The sequence below is a fragment of the Pygocentrus nattereri genome, chromosome 30, assembly GCF_015220715.1.
Source record: "Pygocentrus nattereri isolate fPygNat1 chromosome 30, fPygNat1.pri, whole genome shotgun sequence".
Lineage (NCBI taxonomy): Eukaryota > Metazoa > Chordata > Actinopteri > Characiformes > Serrasalmidae > Pygocentrus > Pygocentrus nattereri.
In genome coordinates this window covers 6,090,732-6,104,478 of record NC_051240.1, presented here as the reverse complement: position 1 = coordinate 6,104,478, position 13,747 = coordinate 6,090,732, and the positions used below count along the sequence as shown (strand labels likewise).

The 13,747-nt window shown below is 38.2% G+C and overlaps 1 protein-coding gene across 2 annotated transcripts; it reads right to left on the bottom strand.

Moving 5' to 3' along the window:
* Positions 1-1,183: 1,183 nt before the first annotated feature.
* LOC108424800 (membrane-spanning 4-domains subfamily A member 4D-like) lies at positions 1,184-9,195 on the bottom strand. 2 transcript variants are annotated; one of them, XM_017693036.1, is made up of 8 exons: positions 9,121-9,195; positions 8,314-8,494; positions 7,072-7,182; positions 6,914-6,970; positions 5,232-5,348; positions 1,806-1,919; positions 1,519-1,575; positions 1,184-1,332 (listed from the first exon to the last, which is right to left on the bottom strand). In XM_017693036.1, the coding sequence occupies exons 2-8, from the start codon at positions 8,467-8,469 to the stop codon at positions 1,240-1,242; spliced, it is 705 nt and encodes a 234-aa protein (XP_017548525.1). In that variant the 5' UTR covers positions 8,470-8,494; positions 9,121-9,195; the 3' UTR covers positions 1,184-1,239. The 2 variants fall into 2 exon arrangements, with proteins under 2 accessions (XP_017548525.1, XP_037392292.1); XM_037536395.1 differs by having other exon boundaries at positions 9,128-9,171.
* Positions 9,196-13,747: the final 4,552 nt, after the last annotated feature.

The window sequence follows — 13,747 nt, the reverse complement described above, 5'->3', positions numbered from 1 at the left end:
GGTAATTGATCTAAAGCTTTCACTGACAGTGCACAGTTTATGTATGTATAGGTATTAATCAATGTCTTTGTATCCCACAGGATATGGAACTCTTTGGAGTCCAGTCCGTGGAGAGTACAGAGGTATACAGTTCAACAAAAGGAATCAATGCACTGCAATTTAAGCGATGTCCAGGGAACTGAAGAATCACCCTCTAGATTAGAGTTTGGGAGGCTCACCATCAAAGGAAAGTTGAATCCATCACAATCACCAGGACAAAAGTACCTTCTCCGTCAGGGTGTGGGGGGGTGCTGGAGCCTATCCCAGCAGTCATCGGGCGGAAGGCAGGATACACCCTGGACAGGTCGCCAGTCCATCACAGGCCGTGTTTTATCATATAGTTCTAACCTTTAGCTTTTTTTCTCTCTTTTTACTGCAGGAGAACCTTCCGTCTCGTCTGCTGGGTGGACTTAGCTTAGTTTTAGTTTAGCTGCCATAACATTTAGTAATATTATGATATTCTGGTTCTATAACCTGGTTTACACAAGCGGGTACCATTTGGGTGCATCATTCTCAGCACTGCAGTAACACTGATGTGGTGGTGGTGTGTTAGTGTGTGTTGCGCTGGTCTGAGTGGATCAGACACAGCAGTGCTGCTGGAGTTTTTAAATACCTCAGTGTTGGACTGAGAATAAGCCGCCAACCAAAAATATCTAGCCAACGGTGTCCTGTAGGCAGCGTCCTGTGACCACTGATGAAAGACTACAGGATGACCACCACAAACCGTGCAGCGGCAGATGAGCTGTCGTCTCTGACTTTACATCTACAAAGAGGACTGACAAGATAGGTGTGCCTAACAGAGTGGACAGTGTTTAAAAACTCCAGCAGCACTGCTGCGTCTGATCCACTCATATCAGCACAACACACACTAACACTCCACCACCACGTCAGTGTTACTGCAGTGCTGAGGGTCCATGGGGTCCTGACCACTGAAGAACAGGGTAACAGAGTATCAGAGAAACAGATGGACTACAGTCTGTAACTGTAGAACTACAAAGTGCAGCTATACAGTAAGTAGAGCTGATAAGATGGACAATGAGTGTAGAAACAAGGAGGTGGTCATAATGTTAAGCCTAATCGATGTAAATAGGCCTATAAATGTCTGCCTTAATACTTTGGAAGAAAAAAACCCATCACTGTAAAGTTCTGTAGTAGCAGCACATTTATAGGGTTATTGTGGTGTCTCATCTGGAGATGTTTTCAGTCTGAGTTATCTTTTATCTCATTGTATGGTGGAGGTCTTTCCATTGGTGGACTGTTCATAGTGGCACCATTGACTGCATACATTAGATACTGTAAAGCAAAGAATATGCACATATTATAAAAGCTGTAGACTGTAAACTTTATACAGTAAGTAACCGGCAACCTACTTCCCAATAAACGGCTGTAAAAATACACCAGAGAACTGTAACGCATTTTAAAGTAAGTTTGCTCTAATGTTAAAGTATTAACTCTCAGGCTAATTTTACATGTTATTACCTGTTCACCGGGGTAATCAGGACATCCTGCTTGGTTTGGAGCCACAGTGATATTCACCTACAGACGTACAGAGAGATTCATAAGCTGCATAGTTTATACAGAGCAAGTCACTACACAAGGTCATTACAGCAGATAGAAAATGTATAAACTATGTTCACTGACAGTCATCTCGATCAAAGGGAGGCGATGTGAACGACAAAACTCAGCAACAGCAATGAAAAGGAAATCATTGAGAATTCTATTGCATCTATGAAATTGCACTTATTTTACTGAAATTGTACACCTACAGAAGGTTCATCACTGCAGGTGGCTTTACAGGCAAAGGCTGAGATGTAGATGGAGATGATGAACTGAATTATGGAAGAGATCACCAGCAATATACCAATCACAAAGTTCGGGCTCTAAAAATAAAACAAAGTAAAGTTCATTTCATCATAATATGGTTTGTTCTTAAGGTGTAGGAACTGAGCAGTTTACAAAGTCATGTGAAGACATTTTTTGGACACAGTAGTATATGTTGTGCAAAAAAGAAAGCACCTTTCATTCAAAAAACAAAATGGCAAATTCTTATTTTTTTCAGCAACAGATAAAAAGAAAATGCATACAGATTCACACACACACATAAAAACCTGTAGATTTAAAGAGTTTTTAATTAAGGGGGTAATGTGGGGAGGCAGGCCTACTGCCAGGAGAGAATTCTGAAGAATCCCTCTGACAGCAGTAGCTCACTCAGCCAATCAATTCTATCTAAGTATTTGATTTTTATGGTGAGAACTGAGATCTGCATTGCTTTCCTGAAGATCTCTGAATCCGGCCTTGACCCTGATTTTCAACACCGCCATATTCTACAGCAGCAAGCTGGTCTGATCGGATCTGGAAATCGGCTCTTTATTCGGAATGTTTGGGGCGCAAGACTGTACAGTTTGACTGATTATAAATCAAACCCTTGATAACTTAACCAGACAGATTTAAACGAAAAGTCTGAAACATCAACAGATGGTGAGGTCTAGTAAGTGGTAAGTTTTTTCTCCATATGTATGGTTGCTTTCTTTTTTCTAGTTTTTGAATAATGCGTGCCAAACGTTAATGTGTGTACATAATCATTTTTTGTAAATAAGTCGATCAGCTAATATTTCGTTTTTGTTTGTTTTGTTTTAGGGCATTAGGGCTTTAGCATCAGTGGGCATCAATGTACCACCATGAACTTTCCTGTTAAAATCACTCAATTTGTTTCTTAAGGAGTAAAACTCATCTTTGTTTTAAATATTTCCATATATTCCTCCACCTATAATCTAGTATTCTGCTTCATATTACAGTGCACTCTTTGTTTTTGGCATGTGTTAAGTTCAAATCTTTTTAAGAAGTCTTGTTGAAAATATGTTCTTCTTTTCTTTTCTTAATTAAACATCCTTAATTAAAGTATGTCATTAAAAAGTCATTCAAAGTAATCAGACAACATTATTATAATAGTCCTTTGGATATTGTTACAACTCCATTTTTAACATGGATGCTATGTAAAATGTAAATCAATGTGAATAAAATCAATGCAATGATTTGCAAATCTCATAGACCTATATTTTATTCACAATAGAACATAGGACAATGTCAGATGTTGAAAGTGAGACATTTTACCATTTCATGAAAAACATTAACTAAGTTAGAACTTGATGGCAGCAACACATCTCAAAAAAGTTGGGACAGGGCCACGTCTACCATTGTGTAGCATCCCTTCTCCTCTTAACAACAGTCTGTAAATATCTGTGAAGTGAGGAGACCAATTGCTGGAGTTTTGGGAGAGAAATGTTGCCCTATTCTTGTGTGATGTAGGGTTATAGCTGCTTAACAGTCCAGGGTCTTTTTTATCAGAGTTTTTGTTTCATGTTTTCTGAACAGCAGGCAGGTCAGTGAAGCATCCCAACTCTTCTTCTCCAAAGTCTTGCTGTTGTGATGGATGCAGTATGTGGTTTAACAGTGTTTTGCTGAAATATGCAAGGCTTTCCCTGAAAGAGATGCTGTCTGGATGGGAGCATATGTTTTTCTAAAGCCTCAAAATACTGTTCAGCATTGACAATGCCTTTCCAGATGTATAAGCGCCCCACACCATAGGCATTAATGCAACCCCATACCATCAGACACACAGGCTCTGTGCTCTGATAACAAGCTGGATGGTCTTGAGTCCACAGGACATGGTGGCTGTGGTTTCCCAAAATAATTTCAAATTTTGATTCATCTGACCACAAAACAGTTTTTCATTTTGCCTCAGTTAAATGAGCTTTAGCTCAGAGAAGGCAGTGGTGTTTCTGGATTGTGTTGACATGTGGCTTCTTCTTTGCATGATACAGCTTCATCTTGCATTTGTGGATTGTACGGTGATCACAGACAGTGATTTCTGGAAGTGTCTCTGAGCCCATGCAGTGATTTCCAGCACAGAATCATGCCTGTTTTTAATGCAGTACCTAATAAGGGCCTAAAGATCACAAGTGTCCAATATTGACCATTGGCCTTGTCACTTGCATACAGGGATTTCTCCAGATTCTCTGAATCTTTTGATGATATTATGTACAGTATAAGGTGTGATATCCAAAGTCCTCAAAATTTTACGATGAGGAACATTTCTGCAGATTGGTGAACCTCTGCCCATCTTTGCTTCTGACTGACGCTCTAACATGTTCTTTTTTGTACCCAGTCATGTGAGTTTCTTGCAAATTGCTCCTCCAGCTGTTTTTTTTTTATTGGTAACACTTACTTTTCCATTCTTTTGTTGTCCCTGTCCTAACTGTTTTGAGAGGTGTTGCTTCCATCAGGTTCTAAATGTTTGAATGAATGTTTTCATGAAATAGTGAAATGTCTCACTTTCAACATCCAACATGTTCTACGTTCTATTGTGAATAAAATATAGGCCTGTGAGATACATTGTTTTTATTTACATTTCACAAGTCTCTCTCTCTTTCTAATATGTATATTAAGGGTGTGGGAAAAACTCAATTCTTAGATGCATGTTGAGAGAATGTAAAAGGCAAAACTTAGAATTTTGTCCTTTCAACAAAGTCAAACCACCTTGGGAGACATTTCATGTCCAGTACGTCTCAGTATGTGTTGATGTCCTAATATAGGCTAAAAAATAATAATCGAGAGCTCAGATTTACTTTGCTCTGTTTGAAGCTTTAATTCAACTATAATCACTTTCCTCCCACCTCCACCAGAAAACCTTTTCTCAACACTAGAACAGTTTCTTGTAAAATGTCTCTCAATGTTCAACTGAAGTCGCTTCTTGTTCGAATTTTCCCGTTCTACCTTAAATTCTGCCTGAGGCACTGAATGTAACCCCTGGAAAGGGAAAATTCAATTCAGAGAGATACCGTCTCTCGTTGCACATTTAAAGTACCACAAAACTAACATTGCTGCTTATAAACGCTTGTAACCAGGCCGTTCACGCTATGTTACACACTTTTGAGCCAAGATTCAGCGTCCAGTCTCGAAAATATTGTACTGCCACAGCGATCCTCCTCCCTCTACAACGAGACCAAAACCGAAAACTTGCAGGGCGGCTGTAAAGTGCTGTGTATATACATATATGTATATAAAGTTTGAATTATCTTGAATTATTCTATATGTAATCTAGAGGTCCTGAAATATCGCCTTTGACTGTGAATCAAATAAAAGGATGTGATATACAATTGATTGTCATGCGGTGGCAAATAAAAAAATCTTACCGTAGGACAACCATAGTAGCAGGGCCTAAACACGAATGCCAAAAACAACGAAACAACGGTGATGGTTATTGTTGCAGTTATTGCGCTTATCACATTCATCACCAGAGCACCCGTCACCTAGATGAGAATCCAAAAACAAAATCAGAAGTAACAATGGGCACCGATAAACACATTTCAGTAAATGACTTTGATTTCCAAAATTACAGTCATACTGAAAGACAAAAAGCAACTGAAACATGTCAGAAGTATGACGCTATGTTCAGAGAGGGAGCGTATGCTCTCCACTGTACTTCAGTTTAGAGGCTTGCAAGCAAAACTGTTAGGAACATAGACCCTTAATGCTAACTGTTGAGCAAGGCTTGCCAACAGGGAGTTTGTTTCAGGAAAAATAAAAGGGCAGATTCCACCCATACTGAGACAGATTTTGCATCCAAAGGTCTTCAGAACGCATCTTGTAAGTAAATGCCTGGTTTATTTGACGTACCGGCAGTTTTGTAGTCTAACATTTACTCAAACCTAATACTATGATTTGTTAATGTTGAACTCATATGTTAAAGTGAAAATGGCCATCAGGGCACAGGCCACTTTCTGCACAATTAAATCCTTAAGATGTAAACAAAACAGATTTTAGGGAAATTGTTTTGTCAAGCACACGCTGAATTTTACAAACGATCGTATTTAGATCGTTGTTCCACCTCAGTGTCATAAAACTTTCCAATTACTTAAAAAGTATTAGCACCCCTGCTATTAAGTAATATAAGTTATCAGTGTATTAGGTAAAGGCAGCCAATAACCTATTCAAACGGCTTTTGTTCAGTACTAAATGCTTAATATATATCGTGTAACAACAAGGTGATGTATTCACGGTTACAGATGGATTACAGTAGTGCATCTTATGTAAACACACACATGGATCAACTTCAGGTTTTACTCATTCAGCTGCACAAGATTATCACAATAATCATAAAAGCTTATTGTCTCATATAATTATCAGTATGTCATAGAGTCATATATGATTGTAACAGTTGTGTAATTAACTGCATAATGAGAGTCACTAAACTAACCCTCTGACTTTAAAGCAATTTAAAGCACAACAACACTTATCTGTTAAAGTAAAGTAAAGTAAAGTTAATAGAATTCATTAAAATAGGTGTTGTTTGCAGTAATATCCTAAAAATAATATGTAGATGAGCAAGCTTCAATTTCACTGCACTTGCATACAGACCCACATGAACACATTCATTTCAGCCCTGTAAATTCACAGAACCTACATACATATCTGTAAATCAAATCAACAGAGAAATGGACATATGCTGTTGCTTTGTAAAGCATGTTAACTTAAAGTATGTATTGATTTACACAGCAACAGCTTATATACCTCCGCTTATATAAACATAACTACCATAACACTGTTACGTGTATTTACCTAAGAAGAAAAATGCTTTTACAAGAATATGCTTGTGTTACTACATGAGGAAATACTGACGTAGATAAATATGACTGCACAGAAAAAGTGGGACCAAATTATTTCTTAGTTATTAATGCTGAAGCTCCGTTATTTATGAATCCTACTTTGACAATATAGTAGTTTTAATGATTTTTCATGTAAAGTTTATTGAAACTCGTCTCAAAGCACCTTTCTGCAATTAATGTAAAAAACAATAAAACTGGTGTTTACATACCACACAGCGGTGAATGTTTGTACTTGCAGAAACAGCCAGAGAGCCAGTGATGATATACTGGGTGAGAGGAAAAAGGGAAGAGTTTTCCTTTAAATCAGTATTGGGGAGGGAATACCTCTATATCTCAATCTGATGGAATACCAGCAGATAAAACTTACCATCAAAGCACACCAAAAGGCAATTCCGATGATGACAGTGAGTGAGAAAGCGTTGAAGAACATCATAAAACCAAGCAAGAATTTCAACATGCCGATCATTATTTGAAGTGTCTTTGGGAAAAAGAAAGAGACAGGTGTTTGACTGATTTCTATATTGGTTGAATTGGAATACTGAAAGTTGTAGATGTCGATTGCAGCTGATGGAAATTTTCAGCAAACCTCAAGTGAGTCATTTTAAATAAACATCAGTGCTTTAGCGCTTTTTGGCTAAATAATGTTTCAACAAAATGTTTGAATTAGAAAAGTCATGCGATTTCCAGGGCACATGTTTATATTCACATAAGCAAATATATGACTATATTTTATAGTAAGTTTCATACTCAAGGCTCACATAGACATTAAACGCTGTTCTAATTGTCAAGTAACATTCAATCTTAATCTTAATCTCAAAATTCAAACATTCAGCAAATCTGAATTCCCACTCCTGAAATTCCCTCTTTCTAAAGCCATCACCACTTCACAGACTCTTAAATGGCTGTATGTGCAACTGTATTACATTCTGACATCCACTGACAAAAGTCTGACACACAACTGCGTGTAATCAGCATAGCTATCACAGCTAATCTCATGTCTTCTGATGACGACATCTGCCAAGAGGTAACATACACAAAGAGAAAAGCGAATGTCCGGATACCAAACCCACTGTGACCTCACAGGAAGTTTCACAATGTAGCCAAGAACTATTTATTCATTCCATGTAACCTGAACCATCCACTGACACGGTTAAGCTTCCGCAATAAACATTCAGGCTTTCTCCCTTCTTCCCTCCCTCCCTTCTGTAAATCTTATTATTATTTCTGGGGTTGTGTTGACTCACCAAGTATTTCTCAAGAAATTGAAACTAGTTTCTTTTTTTGTGTTTCCATGTTTCCTCATGCTCATCTGCCATAAATTACTTTGTATGAGGATCTGAAACAGCTTAATGTGACAAATATACAATAACAGAAGAAATCAAGAGGGGCCAAACACTTTTTCATGGCAGTGTGTGGCATCACAAAACCAACCAATGTAAAGCAAGCTGTATTTTTCTGCAACTAAATTTTCATACATGGACTGGAAAGTGAACTATATGTTTTAAAATAATAATAATAAAAAAAACATCAACGCTTAAACACTTCAAGAAACTTATTTCAACAAGGCAAGAGATTCTCTATGATGTGTGTTACAAGTTGGGTGACTTACTCCGAATAACTTTGGTTTTCCTTTCAGAAACTTCCGAAGTGGGCCTACAGCATAGATCATTTGCCCAGGTTGAGTTGATGTTGGTGGGGAGATCACTTGGGTTACAATTGTGTAGCCATTCCTCGCGTTAGAGAGCGGAACTGCAGTGGCCGACATCTTTAAAGCCAACTGAATTATTCACCTGTGAAAGACCAAACATTCATCACGATGTCAGTACAAGACAACTAGACCTGAACTGTTAAAGATCACAGTTAGACTGACCATGTCTGTGGGCAGTTAAAAGCTACTGAATGGCCAATGTTCACTTTTTATTTTACTTTAAAATCAATTACCATGTTTTGAAATGAACGTTGTATTTTTATGAAGACACTGTGTATTCCAATGGGCGGAAAAATCGACTTTTAATATTGCATTGAAAAGTGTGTTCGGATACTTAGGAGTTGCTATTAAAGTTAATATTAAATACTGAAAATTAGGTTAACACACACTAAATAAACCAAGACAAATGAAAGATGAACAGCAAACATCAAGTACACACAAGAGAACATCCTGTCAGACTGGAAATCAGTATAGTCGTATAGTTTTTCTGTATTTGAAATGGCAAAAAAAAAAAGCTATAAACATTCATAAAAGTGTTATGTTTTATTTACTGTAAATAAGACAAAAACTATAATAAGCATAAAACCAGGCTTACAGGCAAACAGCTATAGGTATACTTATTATAAATATATTATTGTGTTAAACACATGAATGCTTAGTACATATTCATGAAATAAGTTTATGAACCATAAAATCAATGAGTGTTACCTCGAACCTGTTTTCGTCGTGGAGTGCAGTCGGTGTTTGCTGCTCCTTCCTCTTCTGAAAGACTTTTCTGTATCCCTCAGGAGGAGTGGCTTACACATTGAATTCCACAGAAAATGAAAGTACGTATTCCTGCAGGCTGGAACACGTCCATGCAGGAGGGGCTTAACTCGAAATGACTCAGTCTGAGCTCCAAACAGGTTTGCATTGTGTTAAAGGTTTTGTTAGGGCTCAAAAACAAATATAAGCAAGCAGCTTGAAGTCTAGGAGGTCCAGCACTCATTATGATGATTGGCGTTGATTTAAAACTCATTGCTCATCTCAATGCTATGAAATGTTAAATGTTAAATATTGTACAGGAGGAGAAACTCAGAGATGTCACAATGTCTGTCCACAACTGGGCTTAGAACAACACACAGAAAAGGGAAAATCGCTGTCCTCATGTAGGCTTACTCTCACCGTCAGCCTCAGCTCTCCTGAAATAAAGGTTCAATTAAAGCTACAGAACAGAATTACTTAAGTAAAACTAAATTAGTGGATGCCAAGATGCCACAATAGCTTCAAATTGCAGTATTTTCTGGAGTAAAAATCTGTCTTGGCTTAATCTTTAGTGTGATCTTCCAACCAACCGACATAAGAACTCCTCTGGGTGAGAGACAGTGACACAATAATGGAAAAAAAAATATTATGATCTCATGATCCCTCGTCGACTGAGGCTACACGATTGGTTTAATGAAATAATATGAAACAGTTGTTTGTTTCTAATAAATACATAAATACAGAAGCAAATGTCTGCTTGCAGCTCAGGCCCTCATTACCAATTTTTTTAATGTACTTCATTTTTTTATTTGAGAAAGGCAAATGTCCACAGGTCACTTTTAGGTCAATATAAAATAGCAATGACACTGTTAGAATAATCAATTTCAATATCCAAAGGCATCCCGACTTTAAGACATTTAACAAGAAAAAGGCAGAAGAATTCCATTAGACTCGGGATTGGAAGGATTTCTCTGAAAATGTATTGGCAGTAAATTCACTCACAATAATAACAACAGGTTTAAGTGAATTCATAACCTTTACAAACTGACAATGTCACAAATTACAAGAAAACAACAAACATGAAAATGAAAAGACAAAAAAGGAAGGAAGAGCGTTTTTCACAGAGTTTTTACCTTAATGTAGAAACCTTAGCAGAATTCTTAAATGTAAAATCCAAAGCCCACACAAAAAGTTTAAGATTAAGAGACTCTTATGAGTCCCACAACAGGGAAATTCCACCTCTGCATTTAACCCATCCGTGAAGTGAAACACCAGAAACACTCTAGTGAGCACACACACACACACACACACACACACACACACACTAGGGGCAGTGAACACACTTGCCCGGAGCAGTGAGCAGCCCAAAACACTGCTGTTTTGTGGAGGTTTCACTCAGCATTTGAGTGTAGCTTCCAGCTTTTACTGCTAGCCTTACTGCTGCTTATAATCACCGCTGCTAGTTGTTTTTGCTGCAGTATGGATTATACAGAAGACTAATTACTTAATTTAGGCGTAAGTACATTTTCCTGAACCATGCTAACAAGTCATTCATGAGAATTTGGTACGTTTTGGTACATTGTTAATATTTATAACGTACCAATGTTAATATTTGTAAGCTGAATGTTAATGTGTGTGTTTTCATAGGTTTATTCAGCTTGTGCACTGAGGCAGCTCTTCTACTGTAATAGCTTTTGAATTTTACTGGAGATGCTGTTAGGCTAGATACGTTTTTCTAAATGTACTTTTATTTTCTATGTTTACTCCAGCTTGGGTGGGTTCACATCAGGGGAGATTGGGGTCTAATTGATAATTGAGGGAAATTGTGCTGTGTTTGTGTGTGTGTCACGGTTGGCCCCTCCCAGTCCTGTCCATGTGTTCCTGTTTTGGTTTTGTAACTCCGCCCCTGATTGTTTTCACCTGTCCCTCATTGTTCTGTGTATTTAAGCCCTGTGTTTGCCAGTCTTTGTATCTTTGTATCTGGTCTTTGTTTGTGTTCATTCTGGTTTTTGTCATGTCTGTCCACCAATCTGTCCGCATCGGCTACATGAACCTGGACTGTTTTGACCACGACCCTGGATTTACCCATAATAAATCTCGCTTATCTCAGCGTATGCGTCCGCCTCCTCACTCCCCCTTACACTAGAGTAGCAGGCATTTGCGGTGTGTTTGGGATGATTAAAGGGTTAGCATGTATTGTTGGATTTTTTTCATCAGTATCTGCTTTAAGAATTTATTGTCTAGTGATACTAAGATCATAATGTTTGGTAGTTGTATTAATATTTAATAATACTTGATTAACCCCAGTAATGCTGTGAACCTTTTATTACTGTTTTTATTTATATTTTTCAAACTGTGGTGGTATGACCTCAGGAACATTAAATAAATATTAGGTTTGTATTTTTTAAACCTGTCTTTGTGAATTTCTTGTGGAGAGAGCACCCATTTGCTCTAGCTATAAACCAAGGGGTGGTGTAGCCTGGTTTACATGAAGGCAGTGCCACAAAAAAGAAAGACGGTGTGTTTGCATTCATATATGTGTATTCAGCTTGTTTTCTCTACAAAGCATAAGTTCTCAGCCACAGAGTCCAGTAATATGGAAACCTTATACAGAATTATTATTTTTTATCATTTTTTTTTCATTTTTTTTCATTTTGGATGCTGCGTGTCAAGTGTGTTGTGGCAGTAGCAGAGGATATTCTGCGCACTGATAATACCCAACACTGTTGCTGTGGTTCTACATGCCTTATTTCATAATAACTGCTAGGTTCACAGGGGTCCAACACCTGAATATATCCAATCAGTAGCAGCTCTGTGCTCATGTTCACACACAGTGTGATCCAGCAAGCTACATGTGTCCAATAAAGTGATAGTAAGTCTGTATTATGGCGAAATATTGAGGTAACACATAAAAAGAATTCATTAGTTCTTGACATTTAAGTTGCATAAAGTAGGTAACTGTTCAGAATTAGTCAGAAGTTTGTAAATGCTTGTAAACTATATGTTGAAGCTATACATTCATCAGTTGTTGGCTTTTTAGCAGTACCTGGACTAAAGTCAAAACTCATCATTATTAGTTAGTGCTTCTAAAGGTTTCTGACCTATTCATGAATATGGATTTTAATGCCCTGTACAGCTTAACACTATCAATTACATGACATAAGCTCATGTACAATCGGGCATCTCCATACAGTAATTTGTAAATGGAAACATTCATTTATCATGTGTAAACCTTTTGCCAGCTATGCAATCTGTGTATTTCTCCATTTTTATCATTTTAAGCTAAGGTGGTCTTCCAAGTTGACCCATCCATTCTGTTTCCCCTCAACATCCACAAATTTTCCCTATATGTGCGCCTTGTTCTCTTAATATGCTGAGAATGGGCACCACTCCTGGGGTCTACATAGCAGACACTGTGGTTTACAGCGATCATATTATAGGCATGCCTTAGCCCTTTGATAGCTTCACCACTCCCCCTTATCACTGCTGAGAGTGCTCACATAGTGGACAGTAAATGATACGATGTGAGTTCTTGATCTTCACCAACACACACTGCCCTATTATCAACAGATCGTGAGTTTGATTCCTGGTGATGCTACAGTCATCCAGGGCTGGGAGTCCAGCAAAGCACAATTGTCCTCCCTCTCTGAGTAGGTAGGATGGCCTCGTCTCTCCCCGTTATTCAACATGATACTAATCAGTGCAGGTGTCTTTTAGCTGACATAACACGACTGGTAGTTGGCACTTTCCTCGGAGCATGTTCAGCTGTCCAATGACGCGGCTTGAGTGGCAGTTCGAAAACATGGTCTTGGAGGAAGACCTTGCTAGCCTTCACCCTCCCAGTGCTGGTGGTGTTGGAAGTTGGGCGAGTCCTAAATAGTGGGCGTAATTGCATATGATTAAATGGGGGAGTGTGGGTGCAGGTGTATCATGTAGATCTGCAATCAATCTGTGTCAGCTCTTCCTGCTGCATCTTTATTATACCATCCCTTATCATTAGCAATAATTTCGTCCCTTAGAAACATGAGTAACGCCTTACTGTAGAGTACTGTTCATAAGGCTACATGACACCTACGTAAGTTTGTCATGACAACTGACATTACCCTACATGAATGTTTAAAAATGCCTTATCTAACAGGCGTCATTCGCTATGAAGGTTAAATTTGCCCATTTTGATCAAGTAGCCTTTATGACAGATGATGCCTTATATCAGTTAAGAGCTTATGTAGGTGTGATCTAGCCTTATGAACAGTTCACTATGTTTAAAAAAAAGAGAAAGACTTCTGGACTGGTTCAGTGGACTGGTGAGTCAAAAGTGGAACTATTTTAAGACAGGAGTCTTGTTACACCTGGCATAAAGCTAACACAGTATTCCACATAATGTTTTGGAGTGGTCCAGTCAAAGTCCTAAGTTAACCTCATTGAGTTACTGAGGCAAGATGTTAAATGGGCGCTTCATGCTCAGAAGTCCTTCAATGTGGTTCCTCCACAGAGATATGAAAGACTCATCTCCAGTCATAAGAAGTGTTTGGCTGAAGCTGTTGCTGCTAAAGGTGATACGAATGGTACAACACGTGGCTGATACAGGTCA